At 42.6% G+C, this 19,897-nt stretch overlaps 1 protein-coding gene across 1 annotated transcript in view; it reads left to right on the forward strand.

Annotated features, from left to right (window-relative positions):
- The first annotated feature begins 1,259 nt into the window (after window positions 1-1,259).
- Window positions 1,260-19,897, forward strand: part of LOC120031015 — a 90,135-nt gene continuing 71,497 nt past the window's right edge. Inside the window, exons 1-3 of the mRNA XM_038976536.1 lie at window positions 1,260-1,514; window positions 2,636-2,726; window positions 15,589-16,163. Coding sequence (XP_038832464.1) covers window positions 1,399-1,514; window positions 2,636-2,726; window positions 15,589-16,163 — 782 coding nt within the window. The 5' untranslated portion in view covers window positions 1,260-1,398. The remainder of the gene's footprint in view (window positions 1,515-2,635; window positions 2,727-15,588; window positions 16,164-19,897) is intronic.

Consider the following 19,897-nt stretch of genomic DNA (forward strand, 5'->3'; position numbering starts at 1 on the left):
AGCTATGCGCTGCACCGCGAAGCGCAAGAAGTATGAATGCATTGATTACTGCAGAGGCCGCATCATTGCACGGAAACAGATTGACCATGTAACGCATTTTGTTATTTAACTAGGCAAGTCAGTTAAAAACAAATTATTATTTACAATGACGGCCTAGGAACACTGGGTTAACTGCCTTTTTTAGGAGCAGAACGACAGATGTTTACCTTGTCAGCTCGGGGATTCGATTCACCAACCTTTCGGTTATTGGTCCAACGCTCTAACCACTAGGCTACCTGCCGCCCTTAATGGGAGAGACTAGCATATAAGGACACAGCTGCCGCTTAAACTGAATAGCCAAAACCTAAAACTGAATCTTACCTTTACCAAACCATTAACCCTGAGCTAATTTGTTTGTTATCGGTTTGGGTGTCAGGTGTGTCCGTAAAGCCCTTTCCCTGTTTAATGGACGTTTGAATTGGAGCTTCCTGGGCATTATGGCGCTTTCAAAACAACTGAGAACTCGGAAATCTCCGACTTCAGTGCGTTCAGGACAACAGAGAACTCGGAATAAAAACAAGCTCACTCTGGGACAAATATTTTTGAACGATCATCCAACTAGGAATTCCGAGTCGGAAACTCTGGCATCTTTCTAGAGCTCCGATCTGAAGATGACCGACGTCATGTTTTGATCTCGTTCTTTTCTGAGTTCCCATTTGTCTTGAAAGCACCATGAAGACTCTGAAAAAACGAGGTCATAGGCTATAATGACTTCGGTGATCAGGTCGGAAATTCGGAGCTCTAAAGATGCTAGAGTTCCCGACTTGGAGTTCCGAGTTGGATGACCATACAAAACTAGTTTTCCTAGTCAGAGCTCGTTTTCTTCCTGAGTTCCAGTTGTCTTAAACGTACTGAAGTCTGAGATTTCCGAGTTTCCAATTCCCAGTTGTTTTGAACACGACAATAGAGGAGGCGCGTTAAACTTACTTATCGTCGACATCGTTAATACCTCGTTCAACTACTAGTCGGAACTTGGAATCTCAAACATTTCTGACTTGAACCTGGTTGTAGTTACAAGCGTGCCACGTTTGAATGAAAAATAAAGTCGGAAATGTCAGAGCTTCCTAGTTCCGACTAGTATATGAACGCGGCATACCGCACAGATACTGGGGCAAGCAAGCATGCCCACGCTAACATACTGTATGACATATCATTTGAATATGCCAAATAGCTCCTCCCCCATTTCCTATTGCTACAGCGTTGTAGGGGTTGGACTGGAGTAGAGCACATTACGTCCATAATGAGTCGAGACATGAAGGAATTTACGAAACTGTAGTTTTACCCAAAAAATATCGTGGGTCACCTCAGGGACTAGAGCTATTCAACTCCTTGCTCAGATGTGACTGTTTCAGAACTGTTATGTCAAACATGAAAAGACAAAGTTCATGGCAGGAGGATATCGCCCGAAACTTTTCCAGACTATTTCAAAGAACTAGATCTCAAGAACCTGAGAAAACAGAGGAAAGCAACATCAGGTTTGAACCACAAAGTTAACATTGTAACAAATAACAATCCTACTTTAGTGTAGTGGCTTTCCAGCTTCTAGTTTTGGCAACAAAACCTTCTTTGAATATGACGTGAAGCACGAGAACGAGAGGTTTTGCCGTAACGACAGACAGTGGTCGCAATCTGTTACATTTTCCATCTACATTGTAACTTCTCTCGAAATCTAACATTATCATTCTGTTTCTATGTAGGTTATCTACTTCGCTGTTTTATATATCTATTAACTACATAGCCCATTCATAGACTCTAAATATCTTTAGCGCCTATTGACGGATGTATCTTCCCGAGGGAATTTTGTTAAGAGGCCCGAAGCTTGCTCTAAACGTTGACACTCATCGCTAGATGTATGGTTTTGGAAACATAATAAACGTATATTTCACATCAGCTATATATAAAAACAATAACTAAAGGTTCCATTCTACACACCTTTATTGGGTTGGTGTTCCCGCGGCCATGTTACAGCGCTTGTTTAAGAAGACAGAGGTGACCACCTGTGCTATTTGGTATCTAGCATGCTCTGAACACTGTGAAATCATAACTGGGGAGGAAAGTCAACTGGAGGCACACAGCATATGGATCTGTGCAAATCAGATACAGTAATTGCATATGTTTTATTTGAAAGATTCTTTCTAACCGATATGAAAGATAAGGGCCATGTGTTCTGAAACCAGTTTTGCAAGCGGTTATTATTGACGTTTCAGCATCGGAATTGTAGTTCACGTGGTCAGTTTACAATGCTGCAATGTACGCCACTTTTCATCCTTGCCTTTCATTCAGCATTTAGTAATAGCAATTAAACGTCATGTAGCCTAATGGTTAGAGCTATGGGCCAGTAACCCGAAAGGTTGCACGATCGAATCCCTGAGCTGACAAGGTAAAAATCTGTCGTTCTATTCCTGAACAAGGCACTGTTCCTAGGCCATCATTGAAAATAAGAATTTGTTCTTAACTGATTTGCCATGTTAAATAAAGGTTAAAAAAATAATTGAGTGTGGGGGAGAACCAAAAATCCTACAGGTCTTCTGCAGTATAAAACTAATGTGCACCTCTGGTTTATTCTTCTGACCTATTTTTTTCCTCCCATCACCAGTGGCCAGGAGAATTTAGTCAGCAGCAGCCTCAGCAGTGAGACCAATGAAGGGGAACCAATGCTGCACCAAGAAGACCTGGAGCTGTCCAAGGTATGGAGGTTAAGCAGAGCTGACTGGTCAATCCATACCTGGTGCCCAGGTAGCAGTATTGCTTCAGTCCCTCTCCTTTCCCCATCCTGGGCTCGAAACAGGGACCCTTTGCACACATCGACAACAGTCACCCACGAAGCATCGTTACTACTTCAAGGTTTCAGAGCGAGTGAAGTCACCGATTCAAACGCTACTAGCGTGCATCGCTAACTAGCTAGCCATTTCACACCGGTTACACCCATAACTGTGTACAAGTAAACAAGGCTTGCACAGAGAGAACCTGTAACACTAACAGAGCTGCTGTCGAATGCTGAGTAGAACAGTTGAAAACATGCGGCATATGCTGAAAGTTGTATGAGGATGATTGCATAAGAAGGGGCCCAAGGTTTGTCTTGAAGCTCTTGCCCTCAGGCTGCTTGTGTGTGTGTGTGTGTGGTGCATGCTCACACGCATTTGTTTAGTACAGTAGCGTTAAGGACAGTAAGGGATCTAACCATCAACCAGGGCGGTTTGGTTTTGCAGTCAGGGCTGTGGGCTTACATTTTCCATAGCCTACTCCTGGCAAATTATAATGCTGACCATGGCAGTATATTATTTGCACGTAACCAGAAATAGTTCTAGCATAGCTTTTAAAGCCAGCTTAACAACAGGATTTGCCCCTGACTCAAGTGGTCCCCTTTATAGTAGGTCTGAATTGAATACCATTTCTGTAGCCACCGTTCTACCAGACATCCTCCAGCCTACAAATACTTGCTTACAAGTTTCTGGGAAATTAAATACACAGTCTACTGGGCTCATTAATCAAATGGAGAATTATGTCAGGCTATACTGTATGTGCTGCCCAGTTGAGAGAGGGAAGGAGCTCATATTTCCTCTGCTGAATCTCTCTCCCGCTCTCTCTACTGTAAATAGTATTGACTTGGGTTGGTCTTGCTAAACAGACATTTTGAGTGAATTGGTAAGTTTATCATTACCTGAAATAAGTGTCTTTGTGCGAGTGACTCCACCTGCCCTGACCTCAGCTTACATCAACAATGTCATGTGACTATGTTTGCACGTGCCTACGTGTGCCAAAGCTCTCTGTCGATGTGCCTATGAAAGTGTGTGTGTAGGGGGGTGGGGTTGCTCATGTATGAGTATACAGTATATAATGTAGAAGGATGTGTGTGTGCACTCGCATGACTCATGGTCAGGAGGAGCTATATTAGGAACACTCTATAAAGACTCCAGAGTTTGGGAATGCTGAGAAGTCTTGCTACCGGGGCTTGTCTAGCAATACAATCCCTCATCCGCAGTGGAAGGTCAAAATGTTAAAATGTCAAAATATGAACAACCCAATTGCATTCATAGCCTTGAATATTCTCTCTACCTCTTCATCTCCTCCTCCTCTTGTTCCCCTTTTTCCTCCCTTCAAGCCGTCCTCCTCTCTCACATGGTTCCGCATTAGCTGCTAGCCTCTCTGTCTGGACTGAAAATACCCCTTTAGTCATGTGCTTATTGGCTATGCTTAGAACTCTGTTGTTGATGTTGTGTTCAGTAAAGTATCTATCCCTGGCAGTCAGACATATTTTGTGTCTCACACATGCTTAGCCTACAGAGGGTGGAAAATGCTAACAATTGCTGGAAAGACTGAGAACCAGCAGCATTGTGACTAGAACCTAACCAGTAATAAACACCTCTCTATGAAGGGTACCTACTGTCAGGACATCATAACCTATTCATGCACATTCATAAGCTGTGCGTAAGTATTTTACAAATGTTTACACATGTCTACACTCGCGAGTTGACATTTCCGTTATGTCACCTATAGTAGGTATACTGCAATGACCAGTGTAGGGTGGCTGACTTTTATGAAATGCCTATGTTTTTCTTGTGAATGTGTTATGAAGGTGTCATGACATCATTATGTAGGTACCCTTGAAATAAAGTGTTTCATACCCCTCTCTCAAACAGAAAAGCAACATTGGCATCTTTCCTTATTTTCTATTTCCTCTGTGTTAGATCTTAGCTATAGCATGCTGAGTCTTCCTTGGCTTGTCACCCTCTTCCTGTGTAAAGGCTGTTGTTGGAAACATTAAGTAGGTCAACGGCAGCAATAGAAAATAGGAAGCTGCTTTTCTCCGTCAGTTTGTTTGCTTTGTCAGCGGGCCAAACAAGCAGAGAATGGGCTCATCAAAACACGTTCCCCCACCTCACGGCCGGCCACCCTCCCAGCCCTCCTGCGGAGCGTCTCGCCACAGAAACAGAGGTAGAGAGGAAGGAAGGGAGGGAGGCATCTGTCTGAGTGTGATGTCTGGGTGCAGGATATACAGTAAGGTCCGAAGTTATTGACACCCTTGATAAAGATGAGCTATAATGACTATAAAATAAATAATACAATAAATTTGCTATATTGTATACTAAAAATAAATTGTGAATTATATTATTTTATTACAATTGCTCACAGAAGAGATTTTGTTTAACAAGTAATAAAAAAAATCTCAAAGGTATGGGTCAAAATGATTGACACCCCTGAAGATTCTTATAAATTAAGTAGTCAAAAGTATAGTATTTGGTTCCATATTCCTATCATGTAATGACTACAAACTTGTTGGATGCATTTGCAGTCCGTTCTGGTTGTGTTTCAGATTATTTTGTGCATAATAGAAATGAATGGTAAATAATGTATTGTGTAGTTTTGGAGTCACTTTTACTGTAAGTAAGAGTAGAATATGTTTCTAAACACTTCTACATTCATGTGGATGCTACTATGGTTACAGATAATCCTGGATGAATTGTGAATAATGATGAGTGAGAAAGTTAGAGAGTCAAAGATCACACCCCCAGATATAATAACATCCCCTGTTATTGGTAATGGTGAGAGGTTAGCATGTCTTGGGGGTATGATCTTTGAACACAACCAAAACTAACTGCAAATGCATCCAACAAGTGTGTAGTCACAAGCTTGTCATTGCATGATAGGAATATGGGACCAAATACTTACCTTTAGACTACTTTATTTATAAGAATCTTTAGGGTTGTCAATGATTTGGATCCCTGATTACTTATTATACCAAATCTATTTCTCTGAGCAATTGTATTAGTATAAAATATAATTTACCCCCAAAATGTAGCATACAATATAGCTCAGTATTTGAATAATTTATTTTATACAGTCATTATTGCTCATCTTTATCAAGGGTGTCAATAATTTCGGACCCTTCTGTAGCTAGCGGGCTCATCAACTGACTGGCTCTACTAGATGGTGAGGGATCTGTGACTAAAGGTGTCCGCATAAATGGGTTCAGTTTTCTCCTAGCAGAACTCGGCTAGGCAACGCGACCGTCTGTTCTCGCATACTCTCTAAAGACCTTTACTTGAAAAAAATCTAATTAGTAAAAGATACATCAAGAAATCTGTAATTAATGTTGCCATTTTTGCCAAGGAAGTCTCGCAATCTTCCATCTAACTTAAGATGTTTGGTGCAGTATTTCTCAAGTGAAAAAATGGGCATGAAAACTAGTCGCCTCTTGTTGAATGGCAAGACACAGTACCGGGGGAATACATGGGAGTCCAGTAGGGCAGGAGTGACAGTGACGGCCAGTGACGACCAGAAGGAATGGGGGAGGGATCGCAGGGTAGAGTAGGTTTGTATCTCGATTATGAGGACATTTGGGACAGTGAGGACTATTTATGTCTCCTCTATCAGTCTAGAGAAAGTGTCTTGCCTCAGTGCCCTGTGATGACCTGGACTCACGCCTGCCCCAAAAGTTTTATTTCTATAAAGTGAGCATGGCTGGCAATGTTTTTGACTTCGAGAAGACCAGGTCAAAGCCTATTTTAAGAATACTTTTTGGGAGTATTAAAAATATACGTTATGCGTCGGATAACCATTTAATATTCATTTGATGTAAGTTTGTGTCTGTCTGTCTGTCTGTCTGTCTGTCTGTCTGTCTGTCTGTCTGTCTGTCTGTCTGTCTGTCTGTCTGTCTGTCTGTCTGTCTGTGCTCATCCTTTGTGATGAGCTGGAGAATAATTGAATGAGGAGAGGTTCAGTTAAGGCCTCCCTGTGAAGGGTGAGGCAAACACAGTGATACCAGAGCTAGTTTACTGGTTGGAGTTATTCCAGGAGAGGCATTGTGCTAAAGGATCATGGGCTTTATGTTCTAATAATTCTAATATTATATGTTAATATAAATAGATTTAAATTATATAAATATATTTAATTGATCTTCTTTCATAATGTTCTCAGAGAACTAGATGGTGAAAACATATCCAATCCTTTTCCTACTAGTGTTCTTGAAGGAAAAGCAAACAAAGAGAGGAGCATGCTGTTGAGGAGTATTGTGATACAGCCCCCTGCCTTCAGATACAACCTCCGACCACTCTGTAATCTATTGTGTCTGGACCTTGACAGCAGCTGTCTGATTGATTTGGTGACCCTAATTCTGTCCCCTTCCCCCCCAGCCCCCACTTCTTAAGATTTGTCATGTTAAAATCTAGTCTGGTAGCACATTACTTTGTCTTCTTGTGGATACTGTCATCTCAAGGCAGGAAGTGAGTAGCTGAGGAAGTAAGAGAAACCACAACGTAAGAGAATGCTCTGGTTGCTGATTCCTAATGGACAAAGAGTGCAGGATGTCCATACACAGTGCCTTCAGAAAGCATTCACACCCCTTGTCTTTTTCCACATTTTGTTGTGTTACAGCCTGAATTTAAAATGGATGTAATTGAGATTCTTTGTCACCGGCCTACACACAGGCAGGTATTCTAGCGGTTGAGAATGTTGGGCCAGTAACCGAAAGGTCGCTGGTTTGAACCCCAGAGCCAGCAAGATAAAAAAAATATTCCGTTCTGCCCTAGAGATTGGCAGTTAACCCCCAACAACTGCTTCCAGGGCGCCGATGACGTGGACGTCGATTAAGGCAGCCCCCCGCACCTCTCTGAATCAGAGGTGTTGGGTTAAATGCGGAAGACACATTTCGATTGAATGCATTCAGTTGTACAACTGACTAGGTATTCCCTTCCATTCCCCATAATGTCAAAGTGGAATCATGTAAAAAAAATTTTTTTTTACAAATAAATAAATGAAAAGCTGAAATGTCTTAAGTCAATAAGTTTTCAACCCCTTTGTTATGGCAAGCCTAAATAAGTTCAGGAGTAAGAATTTGCTTAAGTCACATTAAGTTGCATGGACTCACTCTGTGTATCATGACACAAGGCGAGACCCAGATGCAGACACAGGAGGTAGATGGTTGGAGTCTTACAATATTTATTAATCCAAAAGGGTAAGGCAAAGGAATGGTCGTGGACAGGCAAAAGGGTCAAAACCAGTTCAGAGTCCAAAAGGTACCAAAGGGCAGGCAGAATCAAGGTCAGGGCAGGCAGGAAAGTAGTCCGGAGTCAGGCAGGGGTCAAAACCAGGAAGAGTATCAAAAAGAGAATAGCAAAAGGAAGAACACGCTGGTTGACTTGACTAACATACAAGACGAACTGGCACAGAGAGACAGGAAACACAGGGATAAATACACTGGGGAAAACAAGTGACACCTGGAGGGGGTGGAGACAATCACAGGAACAGGTGAAACAGATCAGGGCGTGACACTGTGTGCAATAAAGGGAAAGGGAAAGGGGGGTGCCTAGTCAGTTGTACAACTGAATGCATTCAACTGAAATGTGTTTTCTGCATTTAACCCAACCCCTCTGAATCAGAGAGGTGTGGGGGGCTGCCTTAATCAACATCCACGTCTTCCTGGGGAACAGAGGGTCAACTGCCTTGCGCGGGGCAGAATGACAGATATTTACCTTGTCAGCTCGGGGATTCGATCCAGCAACCTTTCGGTTACTGGCCCAATAGTGTTTTAACATGATGTTTTCATGACTCTCTCATCACACACATCAAATCAAATCAAATGTTATCAAATCAAATTTTATTTGTCACATGCGCCGAATACAACATTACATTGAAATGCTTACTTACAAGCCCTTAACCAACAATGCAGTTTTAAGAAAATACCCCCCCAAAAAGTAAGAGATAAGAATAACAAATAATTAAAGAGCAGCAGTAAATAACAATAGCGGGGCTTTATACATGGTGTGTCGGTACAAAGTGAATGTGCGGGGGTAGGGCTGTCGAGATAATTGAGGTAATATGTACATGTAGGTAGAGTTATTAAAGTGACTATGCATAGATAGTAACAGAGAAGGGGGTGCAATGCAAATAGTCTGGGTAGCCATTTGATTAGCTGTTCAGGAGTCTTATGGCTTGGGAGTAGAAGCTGTTTAGAAGCCTCTGGGACCTAGACTTGGCGCTCCGATACCGCTTGCCATGGAGTAGCTAAGAGAACAGTCTATGACTAGGGTGGCTGGAGTCTTTGACAATTTTTAGGGTCTTCCTCTGACACTGCCTGGTATAGAGGTTCTGAATGGCAGGAAGCTTGGCCCCGGTGATGTACTGGGCCGTACGCACTACCCTCTGTAGTGACTTGCTGTCGGAGGTCAAGCAGTTGACATACCAGGCAGTGATGCAGCCCGTTAAGATGCTCACGATTGGTGCAGCTGTAAAACCTTTTGAGGATCTGAGGACCCATGCCAAATCTTTTCGATTATCTGTGAGGTCCCTCAGTCGAGCTGTGAATTTCCAACACAGATTCAACCACAAAGATCAGGGAGGTTTTCCAATACCCCGCAAAGAAGGGTAGATGGGTACAAGTAAAGAAATCTGACATTGAATATCCCTTTGAGCATAGTGAAGTTATTAATTATACTTTGGATGGTGTATCAATACACCCAGTCACTACAAAGATACAGGTGTCCTTCATAACTCTGTTGCCGGAGAGGAAGGAAATCGCTCAGTGATTTCACTATAAGGCCAATGGTGAGTTTAACAGAGTTTAATGGCTGTGATAGGAGAACTGAGGATGGATCAACAACATTGTAGTAACTCCACAATACTAACCTAATTGAAAGAGTGAAAAGACGGATGCCTGTACTTAATACAAATTTTCCGAAGCATGCATCCTGTTTGCAACAAGGCACTAAAGTAATACTGCAAAATATGTGACAAAGCAATTAACACTTTGTCCTGAATACAAAGTGTTATGTTTGGGGCAAATCCAATACAACACATTACTGAGTACCACTCTCCATATTTTCAAGCATAATGGTGGCTGTATTATGTTATAGATATGCTTGTTGTAATCGTTAAGGACTGGGGAGTTTTTCATGATGAAAAAGAAACTAAATGGAGCAAAGCACAGGCAAAGTCCTAAAGGAATACCTGGTTCAGTCTGCTTTCCACCACACACTGTGTCAGAAGGTGAGTGTAGCTGGTGCATGAAGTCAGGCGCAGGAGAGCAAAATGAGTGAGCAATGTACTTTACTCAAAAAATAAGGCACAAGGTAAACAAATACACTTGACCAATAACCAACGGTAAATTTTACGCACGGGTGAAAACAGCACCCGTCGAAAAACCAGCCATCATGAACCGAACTGAACATAGAAATAATCACGCACAACAAACATGGGGGAAACAGAGGGTTAAATACATGAACATGTAGGGCCTCCTGGGTGGCGCAGTGGTCTAGGGCACTGCATCGCAGTGCTAACTGCGCCACCAGAGTCTCTGGGTTCGCGCCCAGGCTCTGTCGCAGCCGGCCGCGACCGGGAGGTCCGTGGGGCGACGCACAATTGGCATAGCGTCGTCCGGGTTAGGGAGGGTTTGGCCGGTAGGGATATCCTTGTCTCATCGCGCTCCAGCGACTCCTGTGGCGGGCCGGGCGCAGTGCGCGCTAACCAAGGGGGCCAGGTACACGGTGTTTCCTCCGACACATTGGTGCGGCTGGCTTCCGGGTTGGAGGCGCGCTGTGTTAAGAAGCAGTGCGGCTTGGTTGGGTTGTGCTTCGGAGGACGCATGGCTTTCAACCTTCGTCTCTCCCGAGCCCGTACGGGAGTTGTAGCGATGAGACAAGATAGTAATTACTAGCGATTGGATACCACAAAAATTGGGGAGAAAATGGGATAAAATAAAAAAAAAATAATAATAATAATAATAATAATAATACATGAACATGTAATTGGATAATGAAAACCAGGTGTGTAGAAAATAAAGACAAAACCAATGGAAAATTAAAGATGGATCAGCGATGGCTAGAAGACCGGTGACGTCGACCGCCGAACGCCACCCGAACAAGGAGAGGGACCGACCTCGGCGGAAGTCGTTAAACACTGGAAGATTAATTCACCTTTCAGCAGGACAATAACCTAAAACACACTGCCAAATCTACACGAGATGCTTACCAAGAAAACAGTGAATGTTCCTGAGTGGCCGAGGTATAGTTTGGACTTAAATCTACTTGAAAATCTTTGGAAATACCGGAAAATGGTTGTCTAGCAATGATCATCGACTAATTTTACAGAGCTTGAAGAATTTTGAAAAGAATAATGAGCAAATGTTGCACAATCCAGGTGTGGAAAGCTCTTAGAGACTTACCCAGAAAGACTCAGCTGTAATCATTGCCAAAGGTGCTTCTACAAGGTATTGACTCAGGGGTGTGAATACTTATGTAAATTAGATATTTCTGTCTTTCATTTTTAATACACTTTCAAACATCTGTAAAAAAAACATGTTTTCACTTTGTCTTTATGGGGTATTGTGTGTAGGTGGGTGAAGGGGGGGGGGGGTTCAAAACAAGATGACATAATATCCACCAGTTTTGCCCGCTGGGAATGGTTCAATGAGATTGCTTTGATTCGTACATTCTATGCAGGGTATGCCTGAGTGGTAGAGAGAGAGATCCAAATAAAATCAAATAGACTTATTTGTAGCTACCTTTTCAGTTAATTTCTGCAGACAACTTGTGTAATACATTAGGAGACAAAGCAGATTGCGTTCTTCATTTCACCTGTCACATTATTTTACATTATGAAAATTGCCGATCAGTTGACCCAGTCACGTCCTGAGCGCTCTGGAGCAGCTTTTCATCAAGGATCTCTCTGTACTTTTTTCCGTTAATCTTTTCCATAGTCTTCCAGTCCCTGCCGCTGAAAAACATTCCCACAGCATGATGCTGCCACCACCATGCTTCACCGTAGGGATGGTGCCAGGTTTCCTCCAAAAGTGACGCTTGGCATTGAGGCCAAAGAGTTCATTTTTGGGTTCATCAGACCTTGTTTCTCATGGTCTGAGAGTCCTTTAGGCACCTTTTGGCAAACTCCAAGCGGGCTGTCATTTGCCTTTAACTGAGGAGTGGCTTCCGTCTGGCCACTCTACCATAAAGGCTTGATTGGTGGAGTGCTGCAGAGATGGCTGTCCTTCTGGAAGGTTCTCCCATCTCCACAGAAGAACTCTGGAGCTCTGTCAGGTGACCGTCAGGTCTTGGTCACCTCCCTGACCAAGCCCTTCTCTCCCTATTGCTCGGTCGACCAGCTCTAGGAAGAGTCTTGGTGGTTCCAAACTTCTTCCATTTGAGAATGATTGAGGCCACTGTTCTTGGGGACCTTCAATGCTGCAGAAATGTTTTGGTGCCCTTCCCCAGTTCTGTGCCTCAGCACAATCCTGTCCCGGAGTTCTACAGACAATTCCTTCAACCTCATGACTTGGTTTTTGCTCTGACATGAACTGTCATATGTGGCACCTGATTATAGATAGGTGTGTGCCTTTCCAAATCATGTCCAATCAATTGAATTTACCACAGGTGGATTCCAATTAAGTTGTAGAAACAAGGATGATTAATGGAAACAGGATGCACCTGAGCTCAATTTCAAGTCTCATAGCAAAGGGTCTGAATACTTATGTAAATAATGTATATCTGTTTTTTTATATTTAATACATTTTCAAACATTTATTAAAACCTGTTTTTACTTTGTCATTATGGGGTGTTGTGTGTAGATTGACATGGAAAAACATTTATTTAATCAATTTTAGAATAAGGTTGTAGTGTAGCAATGTGGAAAAAGGGAAGGGGTCTGAATACTTTCCGAACACATCTCCATAGGCCTTTAATTGCTAGTGTGACATAATTTTACCATCCTTATTTACAGTGTCATTCATAAACATGATACCTTACTTGTAAAAGTTTTTTAAAGAAAATTTGTTGTTCCTTTATCAGTACATTGGAGTTTAGACATATCAAATTGTATTTGTCACATGCGCCGAATCCAACAGTGTGTAGACTTTACTGTGAATTGCTTACTTACGAGCCCTTTCCCATCAATGTAGAGTAAAAAAGTAAGAAAAATGTCCTAAAAATAACAATTAAAAAACTATATACAAAGAGTACCGGTACCGAGTCAATCTGCAGGGGTATGAGGTAATTGAGGGAATATGTACATGTAGGTTAGGGTAAAAGTAACCAGGAAATCAGGAAAGATAATAAACAGAGTAGCAGCAGCTTATGTGAAAGTGTGTCTGTGTGAGTGTTTGTCTGTGTGTGGCGTCAATATACGCGTGTGTGTCTGTGTGTGTGTGTCTGTGTGGTGTGTGTGTGTGTGTGTGTGTGTGTGTGTGTGTGTGTGTGTGTGTGTGTGTGTGTGTGTGTGTGTTGGCGTGTCAGTGTAGTATGTGTGAGTGTGCATAGAGCCGGTGCAAGAGAGTCAGTACAAATAAAAAGGGGCTCAATGCAAATAGTCAGGGTAGCCATTTGATGAACTGTTCAGCAGTCTTATGGCACGGAAGTAGAAGCTGTTCAGGAGCCTTTTGGTCCCAGACTTGGCGCTCCGGTACTGCTTGCAGTGCGGTAGCAGAGAAAACAGTCTGACTTGGGTGGCTGGAGTCTTTGACAATTTTTAGGGCTTTCCTCTGACACCGCCTGCAATTTTATGACAACTTTTATGGAATTATTCTCATTTTACCATGAGACGTAGAGAAACATTTTCAATTCTACTGCTAATTTCCTGCAATTCTACATATTTTGTCATAGGGTGGTGAGAAATGTTTTCAGTTTTTAATGTGATAGCTGAGTGAGATTGACTAACAAAATCAATTGGGGCCACCCGGTCGGTAATTCAACCATGATTACTACATGTTTAGATAGCTGGCTAGACTAAGTTACCAATCTAAAATATGTTAGCTGACATGGGCTAATTGAGTGACTGTGGTTGGAGGAACTTGATAATAAAACATTTGTAAAAAAAAAATATTTAGCTTCCTCATTCATAATGTCCTTTGGTGAGATAAGGATTTCTCTGTCGTTTTTTTTTAGATAAATTAATCCTGAATATGTTACTCAAACTCCTTTTGTTTTGAGTCTAGATTATTCATTGCTTCTGTAGTACATTTTAGAGCCCGACCAATATGGGATTTTTGGATCGGTTACCGATTTCCGATTTTAGAGCGGAAATATTCACGATAACCGATATCTGCCAATATTTTAATAATTGTAGCTAGAATAAAATTTAAATTCTGTATAGATTGTGGTTAAAACAGCCCTACAAAGCTAATTACAAATCTGCTAAAATTTTAGGAGCACCAGAAATATATATTTTTTGTATCCAGATTTTCATATCGTCATACCGTTCTTCTCTCATCCCGGGATTTATGCTATTCCCGGCATAGCGCACAAGGGGCGCTAAAAACGCAAGAAAGGACCATTTACCAGAACGCTAACAAAATTAGCACAACTGCTAACAAAACTAGCACAAACTAATAGTGAAATCATGTAAACCCAGTTAGCTAAATGCTAACAAGCAAAAACGAACAAAACTAATTGCAAAGTCTGGCAAATCCAGCTCATAAAGTTATACAGCATAGCTAGTAGTTACTGAATGTCATTTTCAGTGAGTGTGGACATTTACAAGCTAAAGTGAACGAGAGAAATTAACAAAGGTTTGATGCATGCTTGTTTGGGGGTGGAGTTCGTTAGAATAATAGCCAGTGTGTAGAATAACACCCAAACATGCAAAGGAGGATATTACATTTTTCTACCTTTGTGTACCTATTTAGGATACATCAACATGAAGTGAATGGCGTTCATATTATACATTTCTGTATAGTACAGATCAAGGACCCATGATGTCATTCTGTTACCTTCATTCTATTACCGGGTGTTGATCCACTTCACTTACTCTAGTTCAATAACCAAAATAGATTTTTTCAAACTCCAGGTCTCATGTCATAGCTGACACCCCATTCTTTCTGCAGACATCTTCGAATCTTAATTTGGAGTAGATATTTAAGAATTTATGGAAAATGTTATCACATAAAAAAACTTGAGGAGATTTTACTGTCATTCTGTTACTAAACTTTGCATCTGCACTGTTCCTCAAGTAAATGTGTTTTAGTCAAATTATCAGTGGCAATTGTTAAAAGTAGACTTCTGCATATAGGTGTGTGGTTTATTCAACTTTGCAATCCATAGTTTTTGCTTGGCATACATTTTGTGTTAAAATGTTAGTCTCAGCGTCACTCTGTTACTGTGGAATTGCCCAAATGCATGTGGTGCTCTTTTCCCTCTGTATGACTCATCGGTTCACATGGCTATCTGCGGGGACATACCTATGTGCAACAAGCTGTAAACAAGGGCTCTATCTCATTTACGACCCTGGCTGGCTGCTGTGGTGCTGAGAGAGTTAACTGCATTGTGGGCAGGGCTATGGGGGAGGGGAGCGATGTGTGCTCCATAGACACATTTGCATTAGAGTGCCGCTGCTGCCTCTTAGCTGCTTCTGCTATAGAGGGCACAGCCGGTGGAAAGGGAAGAGGGAGAAAGAGAGTTTACCGGAATTTCACGATAATCTTACTCCTCTTTCGTCCCCTGTTCTACCCTTTTGCCAGGGTGCTGCTGTGCAATGCTGTGTCAGTGGCAAGCCTGCTGCTGAGAAAGTTAATCTGATTTGCTCTCACACACCCCTCTCTCTTTCTGTGTCATTCTCTTGTGGTTCCAGGCATTCCAAGGCACGGAAGAAAAGGGAGACGGAAGAGAGGAAGGAGTGCCGGGAGAGGCACTGGAGGACGAAGAGAGAGAGAGAAAGGAGAAAGGAGGAGAGCACAGCAGCAGCATATTGGACGATGCCGGGGGGTCCTCCAAGGACCAGCCCCTCGTCCCGCCCCCCTCAGTGGACTCTCCTTGCTCTCCGGTGAGCCCCCTGGGGCACGGCTCTCCCACGCCTCCTCCCCCTTTAGATGCCTTCTTCAGGAGACTAGGGAGTTTGTTCCACTTCAAGGCTGAACCAACCAGAGGAGCCCAGCTGCAGGAGGAACAGCAGCAGGCAGAGGAGGGAGGAGAAGGACAAGAGAAGGAGGAGGAGAAGACAGCATTAGCAGTGGTGTCTATTGAGCCAGACCTCTCAGGAATGACATGTGGTGCAGAGGTGGACCAGAACCACTGTGACTCTACCGGGAGGCTGACGGGAAACAAGGACACTCGGCACACAGAGACAGAGGACAGGAGAGAGGGAGAGTCTGACTTACCTGGTGTAGCGTCCACACGGAGTCAAACGCACACAGACCTGGAGAAACCGTGAGTACTGTACTTCCTTCACATGCGTGCGTTTGTGTTTATGTCTGCATGCGCTTGTGTGCGTGCATGTATGTGTGCATGCATTCATGAGTGCGTGTAATGGTTGAAGGGAGACAACTCCCTTCAATGTTGATCTATGTAATTGTCAATGTATGTGAACAACAAACAAGCCATATTTTTGTTAATCCCAAGCCTCAGTTTCTCGCCCTTTCCTGGGTTGTTTCCGGAGCAGCACTTTGAGTTCCCTAAGATCCAGTTTAGTAATACGAATAGCTTGAACGGCTTAAAGCAGATTTGGGACAATAACAACAAAAGCAACAGCCAGGAAGTGTAAAGACCGTGGACAAACCTACCATTGTAGCCTGAGCTTAAAGAGGTATGAACTTCAAAGGCAGCCTTAGCAGATCTGCAAGTAATTAGCACTAGTGGTGCCCGGCCTGGAATCTACAGTGCATTCGGAAAGTATTCAGACTCCTTCCCTTTTTCCACATTTTGTTACATTACAGACTTATTCTGAAATTGCTTAAATACATGTTTTCCCTCATAAATCTACACACAATACCCCATAATGACAAAGCAAAAACATGTTTTTAGACATTTTTGCAAATAATGACAAAAAACAAAAAACTAAACACCTTATTTACGTAAGTATTCAGACCCTTTGCTATGAGACTCAAACTTGAGCTCAGGTGCATCCTATTTCCATTGATCATCCTTGAGATGTTTCCACAACTTGATTGGAGTCCACCTGTGGTAAATTCAATTGATTGGACATCATTTGGAAAGGCACACACCTGTCTATATATGGTCCCACAGTTGACAGTGCATGTCAGAGCAAAAACCAATCCATTAGGTCAAAGAAATTGTCCTTAGAGCTCAGAGACAAGATTGTGTCGAGGCACAAAACATTTCTGCAGCATTGAAGGTCCCCAGGAATACAGTGGCCTCCATCATTCTTAAATGGAACCACCAAGATTCTTCCTAGAGCTGGCCCCCTGGCCAAACTGAGCAATCGGGGGAGAAGGGCCTTGGTCAGGGAGGTAACCAAGAACCCGATGGTCACACTGACAGAGCTCCAGAGTTCCTCTGTGGAGATGGGAGAACCTTCCAGAAGGACAACCATCTGCAGCACTCCACCAATCAGGCCTTTATGGTAGAGTGGCCCGACGGAAGCCACTCCTCAGTAAAAGTTACATGACAGCCCGCTTGGAGTTTGCCAACAGGCACCTAAAGGACTCTCAGACCATGAAAAAGCAAGACTCTCTGGTCTGATGAAACCAAGATTGAACTCTTTGGCCTGAATGCCAAGCGTCACATTTGGAGGAAACCTGGCACCATCCCTACGGTGAAGCATGGTGATGGTAGCATCCTGCTGTGGGGATGTTTTTCAGCAGCAGGGACTGGGGTACAGATAGATCCTTGATGAAAACCTGCTCAGGACCTCAGACTGGGGCAAAGGTTTAAAAGGACAACGACCCTAAGCACACAGCCAAGACAACGCAGAAGTGGCTTCGGGACAAGTCTCTGAATGTCCTTGAGTGGCCCAGCCAGAGCCCGGACTTGAACCCGATCAAGCTTGAGAGGATCTGTAGGGAAGAATACAGGTGTGCCAAGCTTGAAGCGTCATACCCTGGAAGACTCAAGGCTGTAATCGCTGCCAAAGGTGTTTCAACAAAGTACTGAGTAAAGGGTCTGAATACTTATGTACAGTGGACTCCAAAATTACTGGCACCCTTAACTGGCAATGCACAAACAATACTTAAAAATATATAAACAATATAATTAAAGAGATAAACTCAAAATACCAAAATGTGAGAAATACTGTACTTTTAATGTTTCAATGGAACCAACCAAAATCATTTGATTAAAAAAAAATATATGTCCTCCAAATCAATGTTTTACAATTAATGGCACCCTTAAAGATTTTTGTAAATAACATCTACCAAAATTAAACCAGGAGTTAAATTCCACTTATTTACGTTTATTTAAGTCTTAAGGAACTATATTGAGCCATTACATCACTTCCTGTTTCACTAGGGTATAAAAATTAGGTAACACACATGCAATATCCCTTTGTCATCCAACACCATGAAGAAAACAAAAGAACTGGCAGTTCAAAAGAGACAGATGGTCGTAGACCTTCATAAATCTGGTAATGGCTACAAGAAGATCCACAAACGATTGAATATACCACTGAGCACTGTCAGGGCAATTATAAAAACATTCAAAAGATATGGAACAGTTGAAAACCTCACGGGTAGAGGACGCAAATGCATTTTACCCTCCAGGATAGGGAGGAGGATAGTGAGAGAACCAAAAAAATCCCCAAGAATCACTGTGAAAGAATTGCAGGCCTTGGCGGCGTCTTGGGGTGACCAGGTTTCAAAAAGCACCATCAGATGCCACCTCCACAACCACAGGCTCTTTGGAAGGGTTGCCAGAAGAAAGCCCTTTCTGACCCCAAGACACAGATGCAAGCGCTTGGAGTTTGTCAAATGTCATTTAAATTATGACTAGAAGAAGGTGCTGTGGTCAGATACAGCATCGGCATGTTTGGCGTCGAGACAGAGATGCATACAAGGAGAGGCACCTCATACCCATGGTGAAATATGGTGGTAGGTCAGTGATGTTTTGGGGCTGTTTTAATTAATGAATTCCACCAAGTATCAGGCAATTTTGGCTGACAATCTGGTTGCCTCTGCCAGAAGGCTGGGACTTTCCAACAAGACAATGACCCAAAACATACCTCAAGACCCACACAGAAATGGTTCTGTGACAACAAAATAAATGTTCTGCCATTGCCATCTCAGTCGCCGGACCTCAATCTAATCGAAAACCTGTGGGCTGTTGAAGAGGGCAAACCCAAGAATACGAATGATCCTGAAAGGATCTGCATAGAGGAATGGTCCAAAATCCCTCCAAATGTGTTCCTTAACCTTGTCAAACATTACAGGAATAGACTCTATGCTGTTATCCTTACCAGAGGTGGCTGCACTAAGTACTAAATGAGGAGTGCCAATAATTATGAAACCTTGATTTTGGTGAAATTTATTTTCTATTAAATAATTGTATGATTTTTGTTGGTTCCATTGCAACATTAATAAAGTACAGTATTTCTCACATGTTGGTATTTTGAGTTAATCTCTATAATTATATTGTTTATATTTTTTTAAGTATTGTTTGTGCAGTCAGGGGTGCCAGTAATTTTGGAGCCCACTGTAAATGTGATTATGAGGTATTGTCATTATGAGGTATTGATGAGGTTAATTTTAGAATAAGGCTGTAATGTAACAAAATGTGGGGGGGAAATCAAGGCGTCTGAATACTTTCCGAATGCACTGTATTCCAGAGGTCTGAGGTGGCCCTTGGCATGGGTGTTAGCACACCTTGGCACCAGTGATGGGCACCGCGTGGGCAGGGGCTTGCGGACGGGCACCATCCCGATATGGATCCTTACACCATCACATGGTGGGATGAATGAGCCCTCGAGGCATCACAGAATGTTTGGGATACAACAAGCCTGTGTTGTGACACCCATACTGTTTGACAGTGCTGCCTTCCATGTGGCTACCAAACCAGAAGTAGGACAAAGTCCCACCAGATACTGATCTACAATCAGTTTAGCATTTCCTCCGTAATGGTTAAAGTTAGTATTTGGGGGATGGTAAACTGATCCTAGATCTGTACCTATGAAGAAGTTGGGAAATCTAGGGCATTCCCATGGTTGCTGCTAC

Source organism: Salvelinus namaycush, chromosome 3 (assembly GCF_016432855.1).
Source record: "Salvelinus namaycush isolate Seneca chromosome 3, SaNama_1.0, whole genome shotgun sequence".
In the NCBI taxonomy this organism is placed as follows: domain Eukaryota; kingdom Metazoa; phylum Chordata; class Actinopteri; order Salmoniformes; family Salmonidae; genus Salvelinus; species Salvelinus namaycush.